The sequence below is a fragment of the Malaclemys terrapin genome, chromosome 2 (assembly GCF_027887155.1).
Source record: "Malaclemys terrapin pileata isolate rMalTer1 chromosome 2, rMalTer1.hap1, whole genome shotgun sequence".
NCBI lineage: Eukaryota > Metazoa > Chordata > Testudines > Emydidae > Malaclemys > Malaclemys terrapin.
In genome coordinates this window covers 284,867,174-284,890,464 of record NC_071506.1, presented here as the reverse complement: position 1 = coordinate 284,890,464, position 23,291 = coordinate 284,867,174, and the positions used below count along the sequence as shown (strand labels likewise).

Below are 23,291 nucleotides of genomic sequence, written 5' to 3'. Positions count from 1 at the left end.
AGAAAGGTGGACCTCTCTGAGCGGGTTGCTTGGGGGATGCAGGAGAAGGGGTCCGACAGGGACCAGCAGCAGTGCCCCGTGAAAGCAAAGGAGCTGGGGCAGGCAGTCCAGTCCGTCCCGCCAGCCGAGCATGGGTGGGCCTGATGCAGGGGAGGGAACCTCGGGTAAGTGTGTAAATGTATTTCCCATCACTGATGTATCGATGGCGCCTCCAGCTTAACAGGACACAGCTGTCGACTGTTGATTAATGTACTCGTACTGGAGAGGCAGTGATACACGGAAGAGAGGGAGCCTTGTTATCTGCTCTTCGTTCCCCTGTAGTTAGGCGGGTAGGGCAGGGGAGGCACATGGACCAGTTGTTTATGTGCACAGGGATGTCCCTTGGATCCGCCTGAGAGAGCTCAATGCAATGTCCCTGGGGGTGCTCTGTGATCCTGTCCCAAAGGGTTCTAGGGATGGGTGCCTTGTTTCTTCCTCCCCAGCGGGACACTTTCCCACCACGCCAGTCAGTGATCACTTCGGGCACCTCTGTGGAATACACAGGCTAGCAGCATAGGGGCCCAGCTGTGCTCTGTGCCTTTGTTACTCAGGAGTGAGAGATCTGCTGCAATCGTCACTGTCTGTGGAAAATGGTGCCAGGATTCAGAGCCGTTGATCTGTACTCATAGCGTCATGCAGCTGAGTATTTCCCTCAACCCTGGTGGGCCACACTCACCAGCAGGGCCGTCCCTACCCAGACACAAAGTACACAGCTGCATAGGGCACCAGGAAATTTGGGGCATCAAATTTCCTGGTGCCCTACGCAACTGCGTGCTGCTCCAGCCCCTGCTCTGCCTCTTCCCCGTGACCCCCACCCCTGCTGTGCCCCAGCCCTGCCCCCACTCCCCTGAGGACTGCAACAGGGGTCAGGCCTGCACTCCCAGGGCAGCGGGAAGTGGAGCAACCCGGCCCCAGCCCGCTCCGCACCGCCGGCTCCCAGCCACGCCACCGTTGAGTGCTGGGGGGCGGTTTCCCCCTTGTTTCCCAAGCTTGCTCCTGCCCCCCTGTGGAGGCCTGGGGCTGCCCCGCCCCCGGAGGCCTGGGGCCTGCCCCCCCGCGGGGGGTCTGCGTAGGGCACCAAAATGGCTTGGGACAGCCCTGCTCACCAGGGCAGGTGCTGTGGGTGGGGCCGTGTACAAGCACTCCGAAGCAGAGGTGTTAATAAACATGTCTTGTTTCACACTTTAGGGCAGCAAGGGAAGGGGGTGTTCCCTTGTCTTTGGCTCTCTGTTGTGAGTATACTGACAATGGTACCTCTGTGTTTTATCTGTAGCAGGTGCTACTGTGGCCTTGAGAAGTTCCCCCTCCATACCACAGAAACCTTGAGCCAGGGAAGGATGAGAAAGAAGAGGACTCGAGACGATATGTTCAGTGAGTGCCTGCAAGTCAGTGCTGCATCAGCCTGTGAACAGAGGGGCTGGAGGATGAATTTTGCAGTTAGCCTGGAGAGAGAGAGAGAGCAGACAGGAGCCAGGCTGAGAAGTCCCAGCAGGAACCAAGTCTAAGGGGAAAAACAATAGAAGACACTTGGCAGTTTTTCAAAGAGACATTATTAAGGGCACAAGAGCAAACTACCCCACTGCGTAGGAAAGACAGGAAATATGGCAAGAGACCACCGTGGCTGAACCAGGAGATCTTCAATGATCTGAAACTCAAAAAAGAGTCCTTCAAAAAGTGGAAACTAGGTCAAATTACAAAAGATGAATATAAACAAATAACACAAGTATGTAGGGACAAAATTAGAAAGGAAAGGCACAAAACGAGATCAAACTAGCTAGAGACCTGAAGGGTAACAAGAAAACATTCTACAAATACATTAGAAGCAAGAGGAAGGCCAAGGACAGGGTAGGCCCATTACTCAATGAGGGACGGGGCGGGGGGGAAATAATAACAGAAAATGTGGAAATGGCAGAGGTGCTTAATGACTTCTTTGTTTCAGTTTTCACTAAGAAGATTGGTGGTGATTGGACGTCTAACATAGTGAATACCAGTGAAAATGAGATAGGATCAGAAAAGGCTAAATAGGGAAAGAACAAGTTAAAAATTACTTGGACAAATTAAATGTCTTCAAATCACCAGGCCCTGATGAAATGCATCCTAGAATACTCAAGGAGCAGATTGAGGAGATATCTGAGCCATTAGCGATGATCTTTGAAAAGTCATGGAAGACTGGAGAGATTCCAGAAGACTAGAAAAGGGCAAATATAGTGCCCATCTATAAAAAGGGAAATAAGGACAACCCGGGGAATTACAGACCAGTCAGTTTAACTTCTGTACCCAGAAAGATAATAGAGCAAATAATTAGGCAATCAATTTGCAAACATTGAGAAGAAAATAAGGTGATAAGTAACAGTCAGCATGGATTTTTCAAGAACAAATCATGTCAAACCAACCTGATAGCTTTCTTTGACAGGGTAACAAGCCTTGTGGATAGGGGGAAGCGGTAGATGTGGTATATCTTGACTTTAGTAAAGCTTTTGATATTATCTCACATGACCTCATAAACAAACTAGGGAAATGCAACCTAGATGGAGCTACTCTAAGATGGATGCAAAGTTGGTTGGAAAGCCATTCCCAGAAAGTAGTTATCAGTGGTACACAGTCATGCTGGAAGGGTATAACGAGTGGGATCCCACAGGGATCAGTTTTGGGCCCGGTTCTGTTCAATATCTTCATCAGTGATTTAGATAATGGCATAGAGAGTACCCTTATAAAGTTTGTGGACGATATCAAGCTGGGAGGGGTTGCAAGTGCTTTGGATGATAGGATTAAAATTCAAAATGATCAGGACAAACTGGAGAAATGATTCGAAGTAAATAGGATGAAATTCAATAAGGACAAATGCAAAGTGTTTCTTCCTAAATGGAGTAATCAGTTGCACAGGTACAAAATGGGAAATGACTGCCTAGGAAGGAGTACTGTGGAAAGGAATCTGGGGGTCATAGTGGATCACAAGCTAAATATGAGTCAACAGTGTGATGCTGTTGCAAAAAAAAAAAACTTAATTCTAGGATGTATTAGCAGGAGTGTCGTAAGCAAGACATGAGAAGTAATTCTTCCGCTCTACTCCACGCTGAGTAGGCCTCACCTGGGATATTGTGTCCAGTTCTGGGCACCACATTGCAGGAAGGATGTGGACAAATGGGAGAGAGTCCAGAGAAGAGCAACAAAAATGATTAAAGGTCTAGAAAACATGACCTATGAGGAAAGATTGCGGGGGGGAAAAGGGTGTGTTTAGTCTGGAAAAGAAAAGACTGAGAGGGGACATAACAGTTTTCAAGTATGCAAAAGGTTGTTACAAGGAGGAGGAAGAAAAATTATTGTTGTTCTTAACCTCTGAGGATAGGACAAGAAGCAATGGGCTTAAATTTCAGCAAGAGAGGTTTAGTTTGGACATTAGGAAAAACTTCCTAACTGTCAGGGTGGTTAAGCACTGGAATAAATTGCCTAGGGAGGTTGTGGAATCTCCATCATTGGAGATTTTTAAGAGCCGGTTGGACAAACACCTGTCAGGGATGATCTAGAGTTAATACTTAGTCCTGCCATGAGTGCAGGGGACTGGACTAGATGACCTCTCAAGGTCCTGTCCAGTTCTATGATAAGGAGAGGGAGATGCACCAAGATATAATGGGGCTTCTCCGGCAGCAAACACAGATGCTGCAGTTTGTTATGGATATACAGGTACAACAACTCCAGGCTCGCCATCCTTTGCAGTCCATGGAGAATGCCACTATAACACCTCCCTCCACCCACCTCAACACTTCACATGGGTTCAGGGGCTACATCCCTACTCCTACCAGTCCACAACAGGGGACATTAAGGGCAACCACAGCTTCATATACACTGACCTGTGAGAACCATGGTTGCTGGATGTGCAGCTACAATGGGCATGAATATTCCTTCCCATTCTCTAAGTTTTGTTCCATACATTTATTAGGGTTTAATGTATTTGCTTTAAACTTGAAATTTTTTTTTTTTTAATTTATTACTCATTTTGTGCCCCATTGCCCTTGCTGGCCCCTCACTGACCCTTCCTGCCCCCCCCCCATGCCATGCCCAATTGCCTCCGGGGGGCCCACAAATATGTTTGGGGCCGGGCCCACAAAAAGTTAATCTGGCCCTGACTCCACCTCCACCCTGATGGCAACTTTCCCCCCTTTGCTTCACAGATATTATGAAGCACATAGCAGGCAGCTAGAACCATTGGGATTTTTTTCACTGAGATCCAGCCTTGTGAGTAAACAACGCCAGCGCCCGTTCAGTCTACCAAAGCCACATTCAACTGCTGTTCTGCACCTGTTGAACTGGTAATTGAATCTTTCCTTGGTGCCGTTAACGTGACCAGTGTTCAGCTTCATGAGTCATAGGAGTAAGGAGGAGGCTCGATCACTATTGGCATTTCAAAATCACCAGTGGTAATCTGCCCATCAGGAAAGAAAGTCCCTTCTGCAGCTTTCTGAACAGTCCTGTGTTTTTAAAGATGCGAGTATCATGTACCTTCCCTAACCTGCTAACACTGATGTTGATGAAGTGTCCCTGGTGATCCACCAGCGCTTGCATAACCATAGGAAAATAACTCTTTCTGTTGATGTACTATGTGGCAAGATGGTCTCATGCCAAAATAGGGATATATGTGTTGTGTATCGCTCCACCACAGTTCAGGAATCCCATTGCTGCAAACAGGGCCAATCCGAGGGGGGGCCGGGAGGGCCATTTGGCCTGGGCCTTAAGTTCAAAGCAGGCCTCAAATTTACACACTTGTTAATTTTTTGGCATTTGATAAGTTTCGCAACTTTTTTTTATGCACATCCCTATCGGACCAAAATGTGACACACTCTCTCAGCTTAGAGCTGCAAATTTAAGCAAATAAGAGATGTGATTTGGTAAAAGACATAATTTTGTTGTTAACTGATATAGATTTTATCATATTAAAGAGTTTAAAATGTTTATAAATATTAATAAAAATATATCAGTTCTGATGGCACAAGATTAGACGATGATGAACGTGTCCTCTCAGATTAGCTGATTATACAAACAAACCACAACTAGTGGCTGGTGCTGGATCAAGTGGTGTTGAAAGGTAGAGAATTGTTACATTTTAGTGTCTTTATAGTTTTACGTCTAGTTGACTAAGGATTTATTTATGTGTGAGAATTCCTCATTATTATCTTCATATGGGAGCTAAAAGAGGTGACTAGCTGGTTGTGCCCTAGCTTGGTAGGTTGGCCATCATTATAGACTACGAAAGCCTATGGGCCCAGATTCAAGGTGAAAATTTTAGGACAATCTTGTACAATGAGTTTCGTGAGGACACACGTTTGAAATTTTTGGACATTATCCCTCTGTCTGTACCCATGTCTGTGTTTACTATATATATATGTCATCCCTTTGTCTCCAGCTCAGCTTTGTGGGACTGGGTGGGCCGTGCAGACCGAGTCGCCCTCTTGCTCTTAGAGGTGGCTGGTTTCCCCACTCCCACCCTGCAGGGCAGAGGTCCACTGGTCGTGTGGAAGCCAGGCACTGATGCTATCCCTGCTCTGCTGATGATTGCGGTGCCCAGTGCATTTCACCAGCACCGAAACCCTCCCCTCCTTTTATCGAATGCCCCCTGGAGTGAAAGCTCCCCGTGTCAGTGAAACGCCTGGGTGCATCTCCATGGCTGTCCAGCAGGGGAACTACCTGACCTTCAGCTACACCTTCCCCTCCAGTGCTTCATTCAGAACCCAATACGTCAATGAGACTGAAATCAGTGCAAACCAGAGTCAGGCCTGATCTCGCGCTGCGAACAGGGCTTCCAGTTCCCAAACCTCCGATTTTAGCCGGGATGGAGCAAGGGGAAGTCTGCCTGCCGAAACCCGCGGGGGCTGGACTGAGAACCAGCCAGGTGAGAATGACTAACCGGGGCAGGACTGGCCAGACCCAGAGACCACTCCGACTGAAAACGAAGAACACTGGACGCTTGGGACGATCTTCCCCGTTTGTCACGGATAATGGCCAAGAGCAGCTGCAGTGCCCCAGCCGGTTGCTGTAACAGCTGGAAGGACTTTGTGAACGGGACCGGCTTCCTGGGGCCTATCCACCGCTCTGTCCTGTGTGGGACTCGGGTAAGGCATCTACACGCCATGGTTTTCAGAAGTGGCCACTGAGCTTTTGATGCCTTCATTTTGCGATGTCCAGCATGGGCCAGATTTCCAACGGTGCTCAGCACATCTACAGGAGGGTACGTCTGCACGGCAGTCAGGAGGGGTGACAGCAGCACGTGGGAGCGTACCCCAGCTCGCTAAAAATAGCACTATAGCCATGGGGCACCGGGGGCAGCATGGGTAGCCACTCGAGTACAAGCCAGGCCTGGGCCTACAGAGGCTCTCGGGTGTACCCTCAGAGAGGCAGGAGTGTACCAGGGAGCTCAGGAATGAACCCAGTGCTGGAAATACCAGTTTAACATGGGGAGAAGGCGTCCAAATGGCACTTGCATTCTTAAAACCTCAGGGTGCCCCGTTCCGCTTGGGGTGCCCAGCTAGACTCGGGGTGCCCAGTTCTGCTCGGAGCGCCCAACTGAGGGCGGGGCAGGGCCCTCGGCTAGTAACAATCTCTCTGAGCCCGGGATGGCTTCCATCCATGTCTGATTTTCTCCAGATTTCTTATTAACCAAAGAAACCAGAGTTCAGCTGGCCTGGCCCACGTCAGCTTGCCTGAGCAGAGCGGCAGGGAGGGACAGAACACAAAGCCCCTTTAGCCAGTCTGGCCAGAGCATCTGCGTCAGTAGGAGCCAGGGAGCCGGCTGGGGTGTCTGGCCGTTGGGGCGTCCTGGGTGTCTGGCCCAGGAGTGTAGCTAGGGGGGTGCAGGGGAAGCAGCTGCTTCCCCTCAGCATATTTTCCAAAAGCGGTGCCTTAGTTAGGGCTTACCATGGCGCCAGCGGGCGGGGCCCACGCTCCGCTCTGAAGCTTGGCCTGCCGGCCCGCGCTGACCTCCTACAAGCAAGGGGGGGGCAGGGGCTGGTCCCTGCGGTGGGGCAGGGCGGCGCCGGGCACAGGAAGCGAAAAGTGGCAGCGCTAGCAACTGCAGCAGCGGGGCTGGTACCGGGAGCAGCATGGAGCGGCCACGAGAGGTGGGTGCGGGCGGCCCAGCTCCCCCGCCTGGGGCTCCCCTTGCCCACCGCGGGGCGCGGGCTCCACCTTTGCAGCACTGCCCGCCGCGGGGCTGGAGCTCTCCCGGGGCTCTTCCCTGCACGCGCCCAGCACCCCCGGGGCTGCTCCTGCCTCCCCGGGCTGGCCCCAGATCCCCTCCCCCGGGGTGCTGGGGTCCTGCTGCGGCTTGCGCCCCTCTGCCTCCTCTGCGGGGCAGGCAGCCCCAGGGGGTTGAGGCCATGCCACCCCTTCCCCAGCTTCCCCCTCCAGCAGCCCCCGCACCGCCCTGCCGGGCCTGTTCAGCCCTCGGCCCCACCGGGTCCTGCCCTGCCTCATGCAACCCGCCCCTACCGTGCAGGTGCAGGGGGTGGCCCAGCCCGGGGAGGACTGGGGAAGCTACAGCAAAGCCCCGCCCGGAGCTGGTGCAGGAGACGAGCCTGGCTCTCAGCCCAGGCTCCGGCATCAGCCTGCAGCAGGGAGCGGAGCCACCCCCGCCAGCTCGGCTCAGCCCAGCCCCACTCTTAAAGGGACATGGACCCCACCATGGCTCGGCCCGGCCCAGCCCGGGGCATGTGGGGGTGTCAGAGTGCATGCAGGGGGCACCCTGGAGCCTGCAGGGCACTGGCAATAGATGGGTCTGGGGGGGATCAGGTGAATGCGGAGGGGTGGGTTACATGGGGTATCCAGGAGGGTTGGTATATGGGAGTATCAGGGTGCATGCAGGGGGCTTTGGGGCACGAGTGCCCCCAGCACTGCGGTGCACTGGTGCAGGTGGGGCGCTGCAGGGCTCTGTTTAACAAGCCCTATGCTGAGTTCCCATCGCTAGCATTGCTGGTGCAGGTCTTGGGACGGGGGGCTGCCCACAGCCTCCCAGCATGCGAGAGCGCCCCGGGTTGCTGTCCAGCGTTCTAGAACCCCGCCGGGCTCTGGAACGTTCAGCCTCCTCCCCCTTCACCCCCCGCCTGGGGGGCCCAGCGAGGGGGGTGCTCGGCACCATAGCAGCGAAGAGGGGAGGCCAGCAAGGAGTGGACCCCATGAGGGCGGGGGGGGGGTGCAGCATGGCCGGAGGAGCCAGCCAGAGGCGGGGCATGGAGCGGCCGGAGGAGGAGCCAAGGGGGGACATGGCCAGAGGAGGAGCCAAGGGGGGGGCACCTTTTTTATGTTTGCTCCCCCTGCTCTTAGAACCTGGCTACGCCACTGGTCCTGCCGGCAGCAGGTGTATCTTCAAATGGCACGGTCTGGCTGATTTCACCCACTCTCTGCTCAGCCCAGCTGCCCCCTGCCTCTGCGTCTCTGCTGTGAACCCCTTCGCACGAACAGCCTCGGGGCGGCCTGGAAGCTGGACGATCTAGCACAGAAGGACGGTTTCTCTCTGGGAGCAGGAATCTCATTGTCCAGGAGCTCGGGGGACGTGCAGATGGAAATGTGTTTCTGGTGTACGCCGTTAACATGGTTCCACTGATGGGCTGATGTTACCGTCGGCCCGTGGGGCACCAAGCCAGGAGTGTGCTGGCCGGACGCTCAGGAGAAAGACATGCTCACAGGTAAATGGCGTCTGAGGGGGCAGGCTCCCCGTTAGCTAAATCACTTCCTTTGCCGGCCTTCCTCCCTGAAGCCCAGGCTGTGCTAGCTCGAATGCTGAACCCTTTCACAGCCATCAGCTGTGAGGGGGAGTGCCGATGTGGGACTCATGGAGTGAGGAGAGCAGCATATCAAAGTCTTGAGGGTTCACCACATGTTGCCTGCTCAGAAGCCAGGTAGGCCTAGTTGTTGGGTCTTCTGAGATGAGCTGCATGTGATGAGGCCACGTCCCTGTTTTTTGGGCAAATCCTGGGACAGAATACCCTCCGTCACTGTAACTAACTGTCTCTTAGGCTGCCCCCCCACTGGATGGGAACTGCTCCACCTGTGTGTCACAGACCCTATCTTGCTGAGATTCTCCTTCTATTCAAGTGTGCTTGTGGAGTGGGCTGATCTCAGTTCTATACCCACTGGGGCCATGGAGTCCCAGGTGGGGAGCAGGGGGCAGCATTCTCACAAGTCCCAGTTGGCCTTGCGTCTGTGCAATGTTTCTTCCCCCCCCCCCCCCCCCAAACAACAACGTTAAATCCAATAGCAAAGGGTGGGTGGGTGTAACTGCTAAAGCTTTATCAATATGCCGCAGTTAAATGGAGTGGCCATGCAGTGGCACCAAAGCCAAAGAAAGCAGCCGTGCTGTACTGCACAGGCACCGACACCAAGAACCATCTGCAGATTGCTTCACTCGGTGTCAGAGACAGCGAAGTGAAAGACATTCTGGGCCCAGAGGATGATCTCACTTGGCAGCGGGGTGTCAACGCTGAACTCTGAAAATCTGTTACTGCCTCTCAGATTATAATGAGCTATGGGATTGCTGTTGTGTGCCCGTGGAATGATCCATGCTGTGTGTAGCAGACACACTGGGAGATCAGTTTCGTGTGCCTGCTGCCCATAGTACTTTCCCCAGCTCTGCACACACACTCACAAAAGTTATAAGAATCTGAACAATTAAAAACTGGGGGGCATCTCAGGAACCCCTGGGCCAAGTGACCCAATTTGCACCACTCACTCTAGTCTGGGCGTTCTGCTGATATACCAGTTGTAGTTAGATGAGGCCCGGAAACAAAAACATGTCAGAGGCCCGGTCTGAGGCCTAAGGCCTGAACTAAAGTAATGGTCAAGACTTCGCTAACATAAAGCAAAGTGAAGCTGTGAGCCAAAGGCAGGCCCTGCTCAGAATCTGGCAAGGAAAGGGCTGATGTTGCAAAAACACACATACCTAAAAGGTACTGGACACTAGAGATATAAACATGTGCCAGGATGGTACTAAGAACACTCTGATACTAGCACATTCCACACAGATAACAAGGAACAGGCTGCCCCATCCGAAAGACAGGGGGGAAAGGTAATATGATGGATGGGGTTGTTTTGATCGAACCAACGTGTACAAGGTGAGAGGCGGCACCTTACTACGTAGAGAGGTTGTACCTCAATATGTCAGGAGTGAGGTGTAACTTGTTTGTACCTGTGTATAAGAATTTACCCCTGAGGAGTTGTCTTGGTCTGGCCTAGGGGGCAGTGGTAAATCCCGTCACTAACTGAGCCGGTCCATTGCCAGGGAGCACATATGTACTAGCAGAACTGTAGACATCTGATCCGGGGAGCTAGAGACTGTTTTGTTTGGCAATAAACCTGGCCAGGTGCCTTCGTACCTTATCGGAGTCTGTGGTCATTGGAGTTTCTCTGGGGGTCTGCTGTGCCAGCGATCTGCAGAGCCGGGGCAGCACACAGAGGGAACACGCACGCAGCCAACTGTTATCAACATTGGATAGAGCAGAGCACCACACCGGGGACATCTGACAACATTGGTGACCCCGACCGCTGATCTGGTGAGTAAGCGAGCTGTCCGCTGTAGGAATCGCGATCTAACATGACAGAAAACCACAAGCTAGGGAACCCCCTTTTCCCTTCCAATCCCCACACAGTTTGATAACTCGTGGACCTACTGAATTGCCAGGAAAGGGGGGTCCATATGAATTTAAAAAAGAAAGTGGGGAAACGGACTGGCATACGTAAGGCAATGGTAGAAACAGAAACTCTAACGAATAATAATCAAAGTAGAAAAGCTAGGATTTCGCAATTAATGTCCATGGCAGTACGATGGCTTAAACAGCACGCCGACATGCTGGCCAGGCAAGTAATGGAGAAAACCAGGGAAGTAGAAGAGAGAACTAAAGCCATGGAGGAAGCAACCCAGGCAGTCGAGCACTGGAAAGCCCAAGCTCTTTTAACAGGGCACCAGGCGGTCCAGACTCACGATCTGCTCAAACAGATAAAGCAGGAAAACAAAAAATTGGAGACCGCTGTGGAGAGCCGGCAGAAGAAAAAGGTACCATCCCCTGTTGGTCAACAGACTTCAAGTGCTTTTCCAGTCCCCGGAGGATGGGGGCAGAAATGGAAACAGGTGGCCCTGGCTAAATTAAAAGATGGAACATGGGACGACTGGAATGGAGGCTGCACTGGGGACATGTGGAATGCCCCAGGTGGATCATCCTCTCTTGACCCGTGGGCAGGGGCCACCACACCACAACCGCCGCCTTATGCTGAGAACCAGGTTTTGGACAAACCCTCCCCAAAACCTAGATCAATTCCTGTTAAACAGGGAAATGGGAGAGAAAACCCTACCGCGGAACCTGACCCTGACACCCCGCCTACACCCCACTTTACCCCACAAACTGCTGTTCCACTTCCATTGACGTTATGGAACGCAGTGGAAACTGCAACAAAAAAAAAATAACAGATACTTTAAAACAGCCAGGGCCTCGTGGCAATGATGCAGAAAGGGAAATGGAGGCACCCAAGTGCGGTACAGATATACCTCAGCCACCTCGAGCAAGCGGCTTACCAGCCAGGCTCAACACTTTAAAAATTGGTGAACTAACTGCGTTAGCTGGAGCTGTCGGCCCCCCGCCTTCTGAGAATTTTAACGAGTTTATGGCCTGGCTACATAAATGCTCGCAGCTGTTAAAAGTGGTGGGAATTGACATGTTATAGGAACCAATTCTAGTACAAACCCTGTGGGGACCACTGAATTGTCAGACCTTTGGTTTTGATGATTATGTTACGCAAATGGTTAAACGTGGGGCTCAAAAGCATTTTAAGTTATCCAGTGAATTAGCTGCACTTAAAGGAATTACAGGAATGCCAGGAGAGGTCATGGAATGAACAGAGGTAGAGGAGTAAATAGAGTGAATGGGTGTTGCCTGGAGTTCTGAAACAGGAGAATCTAGATCTTAAAGGAGAGAATGAGAAGCTGTGGGCGCAGCTACAGGCATGTATGATTGGCAAGGGGGTCTCAAAAGGAGGAAGAAAAGGCAGTGATGAAGGTGGCCAAGGTGCCTGGTTTGGCGTCTGGATTGAATGATCCAATTGTTAGTAATTCAGTAGCGTAGGACAGCCCTCCCTGCAACTCGGAATGCGTTTTCCAGCAACCCATGACAATAGATGTCTGGGGGTGCCCCCATTTAAGCATCCGAGTCAGGGATGGGCTTGCAGATTTTCTGTTGGACACGGGGGCTGGAATTCCTATAGTAAAAGATGTATTTAATGTATATCCAGTCGTGGACTCCGTACAAATACAGGGCATATCAGGAACTAAGCAAACATATGATGTTAAAACCCTCCCTCTCCAGTTTGGTGTACATACCATTCAGGAGAAGTGTGCTATTGCAGGGAGAGAAAATCTAATTGGGGCAGAAACTATCAAATGATTGGGAATAATCCCGGACTTCCCAAACATGTGTATCAGACAAAGTCTCACTGTAATGGGAGAAACAAACAATACTAAGCTGATCCCCATGGGACAGCTACTCAGACGGTGAGAGCAATAAAGCCTAAACAGTCACCTCCTGCGCCGGAAAGCCGGGAAGGCTGGTGGGCTGAGATTCAAACCACCTGGGCAGCGGACTCCCTAGATACGGGAGAAATACAAACCTCCATTACATTGGAAGGAGACACACCCCCATACATCAAACAATACCCGATACCTCAGGAAGCAAAAGAATCTTTAAGGCAAGTTATAGAAGAATTGGAAAAACGAAAATTTATTTGAAGGTGTTCAGTGCCTAATGCAGCACCAATCTGGCCAGTTAAAAAACCTGATGGAACATGGAGATTAACTATTGACTATCGGGGGTTAAACAGAACTGCCAAACGGGGGGCACCGGTAGTGGCGGCTTACCCAGAATTGTTGAAGGTACTGTAGTAACCCCTGACATGAAGTGGTTCTCAGTACTTGACGTGGCAAACGGCTTTTGGAGTTTACCGTTAAACCCAGAGTCTCCATACAGAACATCGTTTGTATTCCAGGGTATGCAATATTGCTGGAATGCTTTGCCTATGGGGTACTGTGATGCACCCACGATATTTTATGCTGTAGTTTTCATGCTGTAGAGAAATATGCTAGAGAAGGAGGGACTGTTACAAATGGGAAGGATAGTCCAGTACATAAATCACATTTTAATAGTCAGTGAAACAGAACAGGAACATGAAGCGTTAACGCGGCAGTTACTGACTAGCTGCCAAGAGTACGGCTTGAAACTTAACCCCTCTAAATCCCAGATGACCCAGAAAGAAGTGCAATATCTTGGAATTCGACTCAGCACAGGGAGAAGGTCTGTGGACAAGGAAAGGGTGAAGTGTATTGTTAACCTCCCTATGGCGGTAGATACTAAATCTTTGCCATCTTTTTGGGGGCTCACTAACTTCTGCAGAGAATTTCATGGCTGAGTACACAGAGAAGGCAGGTCCCCTGTACGAGGGACTTAAAAGACCACAGTGGATCTGGCCAGAGGAGGCAACTAATGCATGGGAAAGCCTGAAAGAAAGGGTTAATGGAGGCACCTGCCTTGGCCGCCCCAACAACGAATTCCCCTTTGTATTGTACCCTAGTGTTAAGAATTTCTGTATTGTTCGTGTGCTTACACAGGGTGCTGGTGCTGGGGAGAGATTCGTTCCTTATTATAGCAGGGCATTAGCAGGTCCAGACTGGGAACGTGTGAGCAAACTGCTCTCGCTGCCGACTGGACACTACAAAGAGCTCAGGCAATCATCAGAGCAAGCAAGGTGATTGTAAAGAGTCACCAGGCACTGGGAAAATTACCAAATCAGAAAAATCTGTCTAAAGGACGTGTGAGAGTAGATACGGCCATTCAGTGGGTCTTTGCTCTCATGTTCGAGAATGTTCAATTGGTCCCACTAAAAGAACCTGAAATATCTGGACGGGGATTGACTATAAGCGGCCGAGAACATGTTTGTGAACCCCAACGGGAATCCAAAGCGCACCCTGTCTTTAAAGCAACCCCAATTGAATAGGTGATCGGAAAAACCATTTGCTTTGTGGACGGCAGCTCATATTACACCGAAGGCAAACGAGGCACTGGCTTTGCAGAGATTTGTTTAACTGGAAACCTGCAAAGAGTTAACGTCTTCCAGTACAAACTGAGCAAAGGGGGAACGCAGTCTGCAGAAGTATCAGCGGTCTTAGACGTTTTAGCTAGAATGAGGAACAAGCAAATGGAGCTAATAATAGGGAATCACCATCTACCTACCATGGTGGAATAGTGTAGGTTTGACAGGAACTGACGGATCCAAAATTAACACAAGACCTTATGGCAGCAAATAGAGCAATTGGCAGGGCGGTATCAGGAGATCTGGATGGTTAAAATAAAAGCCCATAAGAGGACAGATCCACTGAAAAAGGGAACTGAACAAGTAGATAAATTGGCTAAGGAACTGGAACACTGTGGGAGCCCACCCCCGTGGCAGTAACCACCTGGGCACAGGCAAAACAAAAACAAGAAAGCGAAGAAAACGACCAGAAAGTGCTTCGGTTTTTACAGGACCTGCAGGCAAACGATGACTCAATACAGCAATGGATAGTAGAATGCCCCTCACAGGGGCAGGGGGGCCCGTTGAGAAAGGAGGGAGACCTAATTCTGGCAAAACCAGAAAATGACTGGGTCCTGGTAATCCCTCAGCAGATGCAGTACCTCCTTTTAGGATGGGTGCATGGTTCAATTGTGGGAGGTGACTCAAAACAGGAAGAGGCATTAGAAAAACGTAAAAAACTGGGATGGTGGCCTGGAATGAAAGAGGATTTAAACCTGCATATTCATAGCTGTTTAACACGTGCTAAGCAAGACCCTGCTAGAAGAAAAAGACGTGAAGAGTTAATGCATTAAGTGTTAAAAGGCCCCCTCCAACATTTACAGGTTGATTTTGTTGGACCCTTGCCCCTCTTGTATAAGTAGAGGCATTGCCAGCAGATCGAGGGATGTGATCATTCCCCTTTATTCGACATGGGTGAGACCTCATCTGGAGTACTGTGTCCAGTTTTGGACCCCACACTACAAGAAAGATGTGGAAAAATTGGAAAGAGTCCAGCAGAGGACAACAAAAATGAACAGGGGGCTGGAGCACATGACTTATAAGGAGAGGCTGAGAGAACTGGGATTTTTAGTTTGCATAGGGTTACTATATGTCCGGTTTTTCCCGGACATGTCTGGCTTTTTGGTAATCAAACCCCCGTCCGGGGGGAACTGCCAAAAAGCCGAACATGTCCGGGAAAAATACCGCCAGCCGGGCACTTCCCCTCCCGCAGCTGCTATGCTCCCTATCTTGACTCTTCTGCTCTGTTTAAAGCCGAGCTGCCCGAGCGCTACCAGCTTCGGGCAGCCCCCATGCCTCCGGACCCTGAGCCGCCGGCGGGGCACTTCCCCTCCCGGGCTCTGGGGGCGCAGGGTCCGGAGGCAAGGGGGCTGCCCGAAGCCCAAGCGCTACCAGCTTCACGGTTTGCCGGGCAGCCTCCAGACCCTGCGCCCCCGGCTGGGCGCTTCCCCTCCCGGGCTCCAGCTGTGCTGGGGAAGCGCCGGCCGGGGGCGCAGGGTCTCGGGGCTGCCCGGCAAACCGTGAAGCCGATAGCGCTCGGGCAGCCCTTTTCGCATGGCTGGGAAGGAGGAGGGGGAATGCGGGGCGCTCAGGGGAGGGGGCGGAGTTGGGTGGGGCCAGGGCCCCGTGGAGTGTCCTCTTTTTTTTTATTTTTTAAATATGGTAACCCTAAGTTTGCAGAAGAGAAGAATGAGGGGGGATTTGATAGCTGCTTTCAACTACCTGAAAGGGGGTTCCAAAGAGGATGGATCTAGACTGTTCTCAGTGGTACCAGATGACAGAACAAGGAGTAATGGTCTTGAGTTGCAGTGGGGGAGGTTTAGGTTGGATGTTAGGAAAAACTGTTTCACTAGGAGGGTGGTGAAGCACTGGAATGGGTTACCTAGGGAAGTGGTAGAATCTCCATCCTTAGAGGTTTCTAAGGTCAGGCTTGACAAAGCCCGGTCTGGGATGATTTAATTGAGGATTGGTCCTGCTTTGAGCAGGGGGTTGGACTAGATGACCTCCTGAGGTCCCTTCCAACCCTGATATTCTATGATTCTATGATACTACTCCTAGGGGAAACAGATTTTTGTTGGTAATCATGGATAGTTTTAGCACCACACTGGTGATGTCTGACAACACCGGTTTTCAGGCCAGTCTGGGAATAGATGTGAATTTTATACTTGGAGAAATCCCCATTAAACAGTCACTGCTACTCAAGCAGAACTATGGTGTAGCAATAGTGCTGCCCATCAAGATCATACGGGAAAAGCAGGCACCAGCCTCTCAGAGTGTCAGCTGAACTTTGGTTTCTCTGCCCACAAGAGAGTTTCAAACTAACAGTGAGCGGTGAAGAAATGGAAACATTAGACTGAAATAATAAAAGAATTCCCCATGGGTTAATGACCACCTTTGATCACAGACTCGGATGGCATGGGACAACCTTAGATTTTAACTTTGGGAGGAGAGGATGCATGTGGCGATGCATTTAATTATTTGCATTCCTTTCCTCCATTTTAAGGAATACGCACGTAGTTACAAGTGGGTCTCTTTTTGAACCGCATATGGATTAAAAACCTGGGAAATTTAACATTCTTGTGGATCCTTAATTGCACCTTAGCAGTGACTGTTTCCTTTCTCTCACCTCTGTGGCCAGCTACAAATTCTTTGCGTGGTTTACTGCCCTCCCTCTTGTGTTAGCCTGGGATAATTTCATGGAATCAAGCGGAGTTACTGCATGTTTATGTCCCTGCAACTGACAGCAGAATCTGGGCTTGTGTTTGTATACAAACATCTCAAGGCCCCATTGCTTGAGTGTCCCTTGCTGCAGCGAAGCAGTGGGATAAACCCAGGAGGCGTTACTCAGATCTCAGCCAATAGAACTCCTCTCTTACAACCTAATTTGGGGTTGAGGAGTTCATAAAATTGAACCTCTCAAAATGACAGTAGGGCTGGTGCATATGTTGCAGTACGGTCTATCGTATCACTTTCTTCTTGTCCTTCAAATCACTGCACGTTGGGCTCCAGTGGCCTGGAGATGTCGGAATGGGAGAGGGTCACTTTATCGTTAGGTGGGTTACTTCTTTTTTTCTGGTTTCAGAGTAGCAGCCGTGTTAGTCTGTATCCGCAAAAAGAACAGGAGTACTTGTGGCACCTTAGAGACTAACAAATTTATTAGAGCATAAGCTTTCGTGGACTACAGCCCACTTCTTCGGATGCATACAGAATGGAACATATAATGAGGAGATATATATACACACATACAGAGAGCATAAACAGGTGGGAGTTGTCTTACCAACTCTGAGAGGCCAATTAAGTAAGTGTAAAGGTCCGGTGCGGGGGTTGGGCCCTCTCAGGGGCTATCGGGAGCCAGTCCGCCTCACTACACCGTCCACCCGCTGGCTCAGGGAGGGCGGCCCACAAGGATCCCGGGGGGCCCAGAACCGTCCTGGAGGCTGAGCCCTCACAAAGTCAGTCGGCCCAGGCCCTCGGTCAGGGCAGGGCAACAAATGATAGTTCAGGGGCTCAGGACCTTCCGGCAGGCTGAGCCCAAACAGAGTTAGTAGGCCCAGGCCCTCAGTCAGGGCGGGGCAACAAATAATAGTTCCGGGCTCAGGACCTTCCTGCAGGCTGAGCCCAAACAGAGTTAGCAGGCCCAGGCCCTCAGTCAGGGCAGGGCAACAAATAATAGTTCAGGAGGGTGGGCTCAGGTCGGGGGTATCAGGAGCTGAGCACGGACAAACTCAGGACGCCCCAGACCCTCAGTCAGGGTGGAGCAACAAGCAATCGTTCAGGGCAGCAAGCAATAGCTCAGTGGCGGTGCCAGAGCGCTGGCTGGAGGGGGAGGCTGCCACCCGTTAAGTGGGGTGGCAGGGGGGACACAGGCCCACCCACTCCACTGTGTCCCAGCCCGGGGCCCTAAGAGCGGCAGTCAGTCTGCCGCTGTGTTGGTGGGGTCCTGACCGCAACACACCAACATTGGTTCGCTCTCTGTTGTAGCTAGACTGGGGTCAGCTACCCCCGGGCTGCTTTCCATTTCCCCCTCCATTTGTACCTGCTCCCCGCTGGGCTCGGCAGCGGGGTCCCACACCATGGGTTCCTCAGTTCGCAGAGGGTCGTCCGGGTCGGGTTGCTCCTCTGGTCTCCGGTAAGGGGGGCGGTCGGGCCCCTCCTCGGGGTACCATGCTCGGGGCAAGTGCGGCCAGGCTACTTCGGGGTACCTTGCTTGGGGAAGGCTTGGCCAATCCGCGTCGGGATACCTGGCTCTGGGGAGGTCCGGTCGGTCGGTGTCCGGGTATCTGGCTCTGGGGCAGCTCGGTCCGTCCGTGTCTGGGTACCTGGCTCTGGGAAGCCTTGGTCTAGCCGGAGCTCGCACCGGCACGTCTGGCCTCTCCGGCTGCTGGGCTCCAACTGAGAGCTGGGGCCTGGCTCTTATACTTCCTGTCCCGCCCCTTGACTTCCGGGGGGCGGGAACAGGTGGCGGTGGCTCCGCCCACTTGGGCGCCAATTCAGGCTCCTCTCCCTCAGGGGCTGTCGGGGGCCAGTCCGCTTCACTACAGTAAGAGAAAAAAAACTTTTGAAGTGATAATCAAGCTAGCCCAGTACAGACAGGTTGATAAGAAGTGTGAGAATACTTACAAGGGGAGATAGAGTCAATGTTTGTAATGGCTCAGCCATTCCCAGTCCTTATTCAATCCTTTGTTGATTGTGTCTAGTTTGCATATCAATTCCAGACTCTCGTTGGAGTCTGTTTTTGAAGTTTTTCTGTTGTAATATAGCCACCCGCAGGTCTGTCATTGAATGACCAGACAGGTTAAAGTGTTCTCTCACTGGTTTTTGAGTATTATGATTCCTGATGTCAGATTTGTGTCCATTAATTCTTTTGCGTAGAGACTGTCCGGTTTGGCCAATGTACGTGGCAGAGGGGCATTGCTGGCACAGGATGGCATATATCACATTGGTAGATGTGCAGGTGAACGAGCCCCTGATGGTATGGCTAATGTGATTAGGTCCTATGATGATGTCACTTGAATAGATATGTGGACAGAGTTGGCATCGGGGTTTGTTACAAGGATAGGGTTCCTGGGTTAGTGGTTTTGTTCAGTGATGTGTGGTTGCTGGTGAGTATTTGCTTTAGGTTGGGGGGTTGTCTGTAAGCGAGGACAGGTCTGTCTCCCAAGATCTGTGAGAGTAAAGGATCATCTTTCAGGATAGGTTGTAGATCTCTGATGATGCGCTGGAGAGGTTTTAGTTGGGGGCTGAAGGTGACAGCTAGTGGTGTTCTGTTATTTTCTTTGTTGGGCCTGTCTTGTAGGAGGTGACTTCTGGGTACTCGTCTGGCTCTGTCAATCTGTTTTTTCACTTCAGCAGGTGGGTATTGTAGTTTTAAGAATGCTTGATAGAGATCTTGTAGGTGCTTGTCTCTATCCGAGGGATTGGAGCAAATGCGGTTATATCTTAGAGCTTGGCTGTAGACAATGGATCGTGTGGTGTGTCCTGGATGGAAGCTGAAGGCATGTAGGTAAGTGTAGCGGTCAGTAGGTTTCCGGTATAGGGTGGTATTTATGTGACCATCGCTTATTAGCACAGTAGTGTCCAGGAAATGGACCGCTTGTGTGGATTGATCTAGGCTGAGGTTGATGGTGGGATGGAAATTATTGAAATCATGGTGAAATTCCTCAAGGGCTTCTTTTCCATGGGTCCAGATGATGAAGATGTCATCAATGTAGCGCAAGTAGAGTAGGGGCGTTAGGGGACGAGAGCTAAGGAAGCGTTGTTCTAAGTCAGCCATAAAAATGTTGGCATATTGTGGGGCCATGCGGGTACCCATAGCAGTGCCGCTGACTTGAAGGTATATATTGTCCCCAAATGTGAAATAGTTGTGGGTGAGGACAAAATCACAAAGTTCAGCCACCAGGTTAGCTTTTTTTCTGTTGGTGTAACCACTCGTACGGCAGGTCAGTGTTGGTAAACTCCAGGTTCTGCTGCATGGGCAAATTCCCAGGGGCAGGGAGACTGAGTGAAAACTGAGGCCAGATTGTGAGCTCAGGGGCTAAATCTGGAATAATTCTGCTGCAGTGGTGGTTGCTGTAGTGAGGAGTACTATAGAAATGCCCTGTCAACACCAGTGGGGTCACCCCTGATTTAGAATCATAGAATATCAGGGTTGGAAGAGACCTCAGGAGATCATCTAGTCCAACCCCCTGCTCAAAGCAGGACCAAGCCCCAGACAGATTTTTGCCTCAGATCCCTAAATGGCTCCCTCAAGGACTGAACTCACAACTGGGGGTTTAGCAGGCCAATGCTCAAACCACTGAGCTATCCCTCCCCCAGTCTGCTTCATATCTCTTGTGCCATTTTGACAGCAGAAAGGAGCCACAAACCGAACAGAACTGGCCCCTAGGGAGCTAAGTCTAGCATAAGAGGGTGCCCTGGCCAGCACTGAGCAGCTGAAAGGGCTCTAAGACAGTCCCCAGCAAGGGAACGTGGCCAGCCCAGGGAGGGAATGTGACCAGGAATGCCTGGTGCTCCGGCTAGTCATGGCTGATGAATGGCCCATAGAGGGTTGCTGCAGGCAGAGCAGCCCTAAGGCTGCTCTAACTTGCCTGGGAAGTGAAACGGTGGCTTCCAGTCACTTCTTTTCACACCACACCACCAGCACACACAGGAATGGAGAACTGGAGCCTGGGTGAGGACCCCCCTTCCCCCTCCCGCCATAGCTGGCCCAATGTGGGGAGTGGCCGGCACCCAGCACCCTCCAGATCCCCCCTTCACGGCCTACCCCTAGGTTCATGGGTTTTGTTTTCAATGGATAGGCAGTAACGACATAGCTTGGGAGGTACAATCCCTGCTGGTGCGACCTGTATGCAGGGGCCGTGCTGCGGCCTGTTCCGTTTCCTTCGGTTCGCTGAGTTCCTCCACAGGTAGATTCTCCATCCCTGCGCTTGCCCTCACACAGTGCCTGGGTCGCCCCAGCCTGTGCACCATGCTGGTCACTCTTTGAACCGTGCCAGCCACGAGGGCAGTGGGGCCCACCTGCCCTGAACACTAAGGAGAGAGCCTGGAGGGTTCTCACCTTCTCTTTCAAGGGCAGCACCTTGTTTGCTTGGCGGTGGGTTGGCACAAGGCAAGACTTCGGAGGAGCCGGTCTCATTTGTTAACAGAAGCCTCTGCATCCCCGGTCAGGTTTCCTGGCTGATCCAAGCAGCTAGTCAAAGTTCAGCGCCCGGGGGAGGTTCCCGTTGGAAGGAGAAATGGCTGGAATCTGAGACGGGCATTGATGCAATCTTGGTTATTTACAAGGAAAGAACCAAGTCCTGCTTCTCTGAATGCAGGAGCAACCAAGAACAGAAGGAGCAGGTTCTTACAGTCCCCAACCTCTTAGCCAACAGGCCCAAAACTCTCTGTAGCTTTCCCAGGAACACATACCGTGCTCACTGGTTCCTGCTTGGCTTTCTTGCTTTTTGCCACTGCATCTCTCTCTGTTCTGTGGGTTCTCAGTTTCTGTGTGTTCTGCCTTCCTTCAGACACACACACACACACACACACACACACACACACACGGTGCCACTTTCTGGACAGACTCGATTAGGCCTTGTTGTAGACGTGGCCCCTTGAAGCGTTCCTTGCAACTATCTGAAGGGTGCTTTCACCCCCCATCTCAAAGAGGTTTGTGCTCCAAGCAGTCACCAGTCCACTCAGCATAACTGTGTTTTAACTTGGTCAGGTTATTCCATAGTTGTCCATTACAGGATTTCTTGCACCTTCTTCTGAAGCAGCAGGTGCTGGCTGCTGTCAGAGCCAAGACCCTGGGTTAGATGAACCTGCGTTCCAAAGATGGCAAACTTGACAACAGAATGATGGTGAGACCACCTAGAAAAGACCTTCTGAAAAACTACAGAGAGACAGTATTGTTTAGATGTCAGAACATGGGGCCAGAAGACAGCACTCCTGGGTTCTGATCCTTAGCTTGCTGCATCATCTTGGCCAATTCACTTAATCACTCTGTGCCTCAGTTTCCCAACCTGTACAATGGATGTGGTATGTTTGGAACCTGTTTTGAGATCTTCAAGCGGAAGGAATGATAGAAACTGGGAAAGCAGGAATGACCAATGGAGACAGACATGTCATAATAAACAGCAGATTTGACCTGAATTTACAACATGGTCTGGCTGAAATAAAGGCCAGACGAAGGAAGGCGATAGATTCTGTCCATACAGCTGTGGTGCGAGCACTCCTGGAATGTAACGTTCAGTTTAGGTACTGACAAATGGAAGTGAGTTTGGAGCACAGCGACACAAGTGATGTGGGGATTGGGATCTGAGCAGTGATTGACGGAGCAGGGCATGTGCCATCTGGCGAAGTGATCGCTAAGGGGAAACGTAACAGCTGACGTAGGCTGTTAGCCCCCAGGCAGGAGAGTTGTTCGACGTGGCGCATGCTGCTACGAGCACGAGAAGTGAGAGGAAGTTCAGGAAAGGAGAATTTCAGCTGAATGGCAGGGGAGCCTTCCCGACCGGCCCTTTGGGATAGTATCCCAAGGGACAAAACTGGTGAAACACTGGTGAAGTCTGCAGGGAACAGCTCTGTGTGGGTAGTGCCATGGCTGGACGGCTCCAAGGGTACGTCTACACAGCAATTAAACACCAGCAGCTGGCCCGGGTCAGCCCACTTGGGCTCACGGGGCTCGGGCAGTGGGGCAGTAAAATTGCCGTGTAGATGTTCGGGCTCAGATTGGGGCTCTGGGACCCTGCGAGGTCCAGCTTCCAGCTACATATCACCAGCTTCCTTTACCTCCTGGCCTCTCCAGCTCACTGGCCCTGTCTCTAACATTGCTGAAGTCTCTGCCACCACCTTCCTGTTCAGCTCCTCACTCAAAAACCCTGGGGTCACCTGAGTTCTCAGGCACTCCGCTAACTCTGAAGGGGTTTACAGGAATGCGCCGGGTGCCTTGTCCTCCAGGACAGTTACTCCACTTGGCTGCATTCACCGTCCGGCCAAGTGGCTGCTGGGCTTTCCCAGGCAATCGGCAGCCCCCATCACTTCCTAGCGCGGCTGCCGAGTGAACGCACCGACCAGTACAAGATCTGCGGGACCATCTGTTTCCTCGCTCTGTAGGCCCGAGGTTCTGAGCCCTCTCAACGAAGCTGTTGACTGGGTGTAAGAGAGGGAGCAAT

At 51.6% G+C, this 23,291-nt stretch overlaps 1 protein-coding gene across 4 annotated transcripts in view; it reads left to right on the top strand.

Moving 5' to 3' along the window:
* Window positions 1-8,383: 8,383 nt before the first annotated feature.
* LOC128830954 (zinc finger protein 565-like) overlaps window positions 8,384-23,291 on the top strand; it is a 28,869-nt gene continuing 13,961 nt past the window's right edge. The window contains exon 1 of one of the 4 annotated variants that reach the window (XM_054016935.1): window positions 8,384-8,711. In XM_054016935.1, the coding sequence (XP_053872910.1) occupies window positions 8,637-8,711 (75 nt within the window). In that variant the 5' untranslated portion in view covers window positions 8,384-8,636. Of the gene's footprint in view, window positions 8,712-10,199; window positions 10,575-23,291 lie in introns of those variants that run through there. The other 3 variants (XM_054016937.1, XM_054016936.1, XM_054016938.1) reach the window with 3 other exon arrangements.